Genomic DNA, 5,542 nt, shown 5'->3' on the forward strand with positions numbered 1-5,542 from the left:
AGACACGCTGAGGGTAAATCCAATGACCAGTTGACAATGTGTAAATGCTCTGTTTATTAGTGCTCTGTACATCATATAGTCTACATAATTTTCAGCTAGATATGAGTATCCATTAATGCAAACGTGCCATTCATGGGAACTGAATTAATTAAGGGAATTTTTCTGTTCCCTTGGATGAAGTGCCATTAATTACCATATGTTACAAATTCACACCTATATCAAAATCCCAAAGTTTGATCAAAGTTATGATTTTTTCCAGGACATGTCTTAAATATTTAAACAGAACGTTTTGTTTTATTTTAAGAATTCATGTAGTAACTGAAGAATCACCATAATATGACTATGCAGTGTTTAATATTTTTTGATTGCATTTAAACATGCTTTTGTTTGATATTCCTTGCTCTATCCGGTGGTCTTGAAGATCATCAGGTTCGAACCCCTCCAGCTCCAGTCCATCACAGTCCAGTCGGTCCAGCACCAGGTCACAACAACAGAGCGGACGAGACAACTGAGGGTGAGTTTACGGCCATGACCTCAAACATTAAACTCACTGCTGTCCATGCAACTAAATTGAATCATCTTTTTGCAGACAACATTCTGAGCCGGTATGAGATGGGCAGAATGCTTGGTGAGGGATCATTCGGCTCTGTTTATGAAGGGAAACGCTTGGAGGATGGCCTTGAGGTATCGTCATTTTCTTACAATATATAGCCAGCAAATTATTTTGTCTCACTACATCCATTTCAAGTCTTTTTGTGTATATATTCCCACTATTTACTGCATTTGACATGTTAGAAATGTAACAAGGTTTTTTTTTTTTTTTTTTTGCTTGATCAGGTGGCAGTGAAAATTGCCACAAAGCCGCAGAACCTGACATACATCAACATTGTAAGTAGCCTACACTCACTATGTTGTTTTCAAATTATAATATGTAAACATAATGACAACACCTTCATATAATAATGATCTTTCTTCCAGCCTGGACATCCCGCACCCTTACCATTAGAGGTCGGCCTATTAATCCTGGCTAATAGGGGCCCCAAAGTCTCAGAGATCATTGAGTTGCTGGACTGGCAGGACCAGCCTGACCAATATATCATGGTCTTGGAGCGTCCCTCACCCTGTGAAGATCTGTGGCATTTTTTGAATCGTCACGACGGCATCCTAGATGAGGACACAGCGCGGTCTATCATGGCGCAGGCAACACTGGCTGCTCATATGTGCTGTCGCCGTGGAGTGTTCCACCGGGATGTTAAGCTGGAGAACCTGCTGGTCAACACAGAAACGCTTGAGGTCAAACTGATCGACTTCGGGTGCGGGGATCTCCTGCAGGAATCTGGCTATGAAAGTTTCTGTGGTATGAATTACTGTATGATCAAACCTGTAGTTTGGGACTTAAGTTCTAGTGACTAGTTCAATTGGAATCATATTAAACCATATCTCACATTTGAGGCAGCATTTTTTTAAATTAAAAACACCAGATGTTTTTACCACATGCTATGGTATTTCATGCTATGGTTCTTACTCATCAGACAAATCTTTTTTCTGCAGGCACTCTATCCTACCGCCCACCTGAGAACTGCGCAGAGGGCAAGTACCACGGGAAACCAGCTACCGTGTGGTCTCTGGGAGTGCTCTTATTCCTGTTGGTGTGTGGACGCTTTCCAGAACCAATAGACAGGCAAATGATTGACATAGACATCTGGTCTGATCCTGGCTTGTCAAACGGTAAGATGGCATTCATCACAACAAAGAAGACCAACTGTAATTTAAATCATACAAAACAAAGAAAGTACGAAAAAGTAACACCTGAGCCAAGTGGCTGTATAGAAGATAGATATTGGATAATACAAGCATTTCTTCTGATTTTCTGACCGTACTTTATAGAATAGTCGAATCTTACAGCTTAATACAAAGACAGCAGGTGTAAAGTTGAAGGTAATAATCTGACTCGCTTCTATCGTTCTGCACAGAATGCTGCCTCCTGATTCGATCCCTCCTGAAGGAAAGCCCAAGACAACGGATTTATTTGAGGAAAATCCTTCGACATGAATGGTTTAAGGTAATGAGCCTAAGATCAGCTGCAAATGGTTTTGAAGATTATATTCACTTTTCATTTTAAAGATTTTAAAAATGTTTTCTTCTAATTGTAATCTATGACTGTAACCTTTTTTGTTTGTTTGTTTCAGGTCACAGAATAAGACGTGAAGAGCAACGTCAGGATTCCTCTCTTAGCCGCCCCAGAAGTTCCTGTGAAAGCTGCTTCTGCCAAGGCCCTCTCCGAAGGATCTCCAGAGAACACCATCTTTGTATTCTTGAATAATGGCTGTTATTGTTCATTAACTATTATTGTATATACATTTTATATAAATTTTATATAAAGAGCCCCATCCGCCGCTGACTCCGCCCAGCCCAGAGCTTTGTTCGCCGTGGTTTCTGTCCAGCCCAGAGCCTGCACATAGCCATCAGAAACAGCGGAGGAGGGACAAGACCTCCAGTCTCCCCAAAGAACCAGAGGCGGAGCCTCAGATGACCTTATTTGAATGTTTCACTTGGTGGGATCGTCTCACTGAGCAGAGTGCCGCGTTCCCGGTAGATTCCGGGGAGACAGCAGCATCCACTCGCTCTCGAACACGGAGGAGGAGAAGGAAGATGCCCAGTTCCGGTGGTCCCGAGTCCGGTGGTCCCAGTTCCGGTGGTCCAGGGTTCGGTGGTCTCGACTCCGGTGGTCCGGAGACGGAGGAAAAGGGCCTCTTTAGCTGATTGTCCGGTGGCTCCTAACACGGAGACCATCCCGGAGGTGACTGCCGTCACTGACGCACCGCCCAGGCTTCCTGCTCTGCCCGCACCGCCCAGGCTTCCTGCTCTGCCGGCCCCGCCCAAGCGGCTCGCCCTGCCGGCGCCACCCCAGCGACCGGTCACGTCTGCCGAGCCTGTGTCTTCGGACAAGATGGCCGCCGCCGAGCCTGTTCACGTCACGCCTGCCGAGCCTGTGTCTTCGGACAAGATGGCCGCCGCCGAGCCTGTTCACGTCACGCCTGCCGAGCCTGTGTCTTCGGACAAGATGGCCGCCGCCGAGACTGTTCATGTCACGCCTGCCGAGCCTGTGTCTTCGGACAAGATGGCCGCCGCCGAGCCTGTTCATGTCACGCCTGCCGAGCCTGTGTCTTCGGACAAGATGGCCGCCGCCGAGCCTGTTCACGTCACGCCTGCCGAGCCTGTGTCTTCGGACAAGATGGCCGCCGCCGAGCCTGTTCACGTCACGTCTGCCGAGCCTGTTCACGTCACGTCTGCCGAGCCTGTGTCTTCGGACAAGATGGCCGCCGCCGAGACTGTTCATGTCACGCCTGCCGAGCCTGTGTCTTCGGAGAAGATGACCGCCGCTGAGCCGATGGTGTCTGTTCCTGAGCCGATGGTGTCTGTTCCTGAGCCGGTGGTGTCTGTTCCTGAGCGGGTGGTGTCTGTTCCTGAGCCGGTGGTGTCTGTTCCTGAGCCGGTGGTGTCTGTTCCTGAGCGGGTGGTGTCTGTTCCTGAGCCGATGGTGTCTGTTCCTGTTCCTGAGCCGGTGGTGTCTGTTCCTGTTCCTGAGCCGGTGGTGTTGGTTCCAGTTCCTGAGCCGGTGGTGTCGGTTCCAGTTCCTGAGCCGGTGGTGTCTGTTCCAGTTCCTGAGCCGGTGGTGTCTGTTCCACTGGCCGCCTGCACGACCTGCTCCGCCCTGGCCACTCGAGGGAAAGTATGCTTCAACCTGGCCGCCCGATGGACTGTCGTCTTCGCCCTGGCCGCCAGATGAACTGTCACTCCCTGTCCCCGTTTCCCTCCATGGACCTGGCCCCCCATCCCTCCCCCTGATACTTAATACAAAGACAGCAGGTGTAAAGTTGAAAGTAATAATCTGACTCGCTTCTATCGTTCTGCACAGAATGCTGCCTCCTGATTCGATCCCTCCTGAAGGAAAGCCCAAGACAACGGATTTATTTGAGGAAAATCCTTCGACATGAATGGTTTAAGGTAATGAGCCTAAGATCAGCTGCAAATGATTTTGAAAATTATATTCACTTTTCATTTTATAGATTTTAAAAATGTTTTCTTCTAATTGTAATCTATGACTGTAACCTTTTTTGTTTGTTTGTTTCAGGTCACAGAATAAGACGTGAAGAGCAACGTCAGGATTCCTCTCTTAGCCGCCCGAGAAGTTCCTGTGAAAGCTGCTTCTGCCAAGGCCCTCTCCGAAGGATCTCCAGAGAACACCATCTTTGTATTCCATCTTTGTATTCTTGAATAATGGCTGTTATTGTTCATTAACTATTATTGTATATACATTTTATATAAATTTTATATAAAGAGCCCCATCCGCCGCTGACTACCCCATCCGCCGCTGAAAGCCCAAGACAACGGATTTATTTGAGGAAAATCCTTCGACATGAATGGTTTAAGGTAATGAGCCTAAGATCAGCTGCAAATGATTTTGAAGATTATATTCACTTTTCATTTTAAAGATTTTAAAAATGTTTTCTTCTAATTGTAATCTATGACTGTAACCTCTTTTGTTTGTTTGTTTCAGGTCACAGAATAAGACGTGAAGAGCAACGTCAGGATTCCTCTCTTAGCCGCCCCAGAAGTTCCTGTGAAAGCTGCTTCTGCCACGGCCCTCTCCGAAGGATCTCCAGAGAACACCATCTTTGTATTCTTGAATAATGGCTGTTATTGTTCATTAACTATTATAGTATATACATTTTATATAAATTTTATTGTAATAAAATAAATAATATTTTATATAAACAATATTGGCGTACCTGATTTTGAGAAATGGTATGTGTGTTAGACCGCTTAACATTGTGATTGCTATCAGGACGTGAGGAGACTTTCAACTAGCATAACACAATTTTTTTTGTATACAATCACCTATTGCACCTCAGCATTTTCCAAACACTTTTATCTTTATATGGAAACAATTCTGTATTCTTCAGGAGGGGCAGGTCCTCTAACCACCTTATTTTGTATATACTTATATACAATTAAATTATAATAAAATCCATAATTTATACATATATACATGGGCCTATACATACAGGTTTCATATAGCAATTTATAGCTCATTTGCAAGGAGCAATAATAGATTAATAATAAAGTATTCGTTAGTTTTAGCTTTATGTATATTAAAGAAGCAAAACATGACATCCTTAACAAACCCGAGAACAACAAACAAAGAGAAACCCGGAAGCACATTGCAGTTAATAAAATGAGAAAATTCGTCCCAAAATAGTTGTATGAGGACAATCCCAGAAGATATGAGGAGCAGTTTCATCAGGGGCGCCACAGAAAGAACAACTTGTGTCTATATCTGACTTAAACCTTTTCAAAAAAGCTTTAGCAGGGTACAATTTGTGTAATAATTTGAGGGGTGCTACCACAGAAACCGAAAATTCTCGGGCCAGCAGCATGTGTCCAAATTTCAATCTTAACCGTTATATTTCATCAGAAAACGATCTGAAAACAGGGCTTTAAGTGTAAAATACCGAACTTGTCCTTTAAATGCTCGATA

At 44.8% G+C, this 5,542-nt stretch overlaps 1 protein-coding gene across 1 annotated transcript; it reads left to right on the forward strand.

Moving 5' to 3' along the window:
* Positions 1-621: 621 nt before the first annotated feature.
* Positions 622-4,147, forward strand: LOC311297867 (serine/threonine-protein kinase pim-3-like; the record flags this gene model as incomplete). Its single annotated transcript, XM_084420344.1, has 6 exons — positions 622-684; positions 838-888; positions 979-1,357; positions 1,552-1,728; positions 2,691-2,917; positions 4,136-4,147. 6 exons carry the CDS (start codon positions 622-624, stop codon positions 4,145-4,147), a joined length of 909 nt encoding a protein of 302 aa, XP_084276470.1.
* Positions 4,148-5,542: the final 1,395 nt, after the last annotated feature.

Source organism: Rutilus rutilus (genome assembly GCF_951802725.1).
Source record: "Rutilus rutilus genome assembly, chromosome: 10".
Lineage (NCBI taxonomy): Eukaryota > Metazoa > Chordata > Actinopteri > Cypriniformes > Leuciscidae > Rutilus > Rutilus rutilus.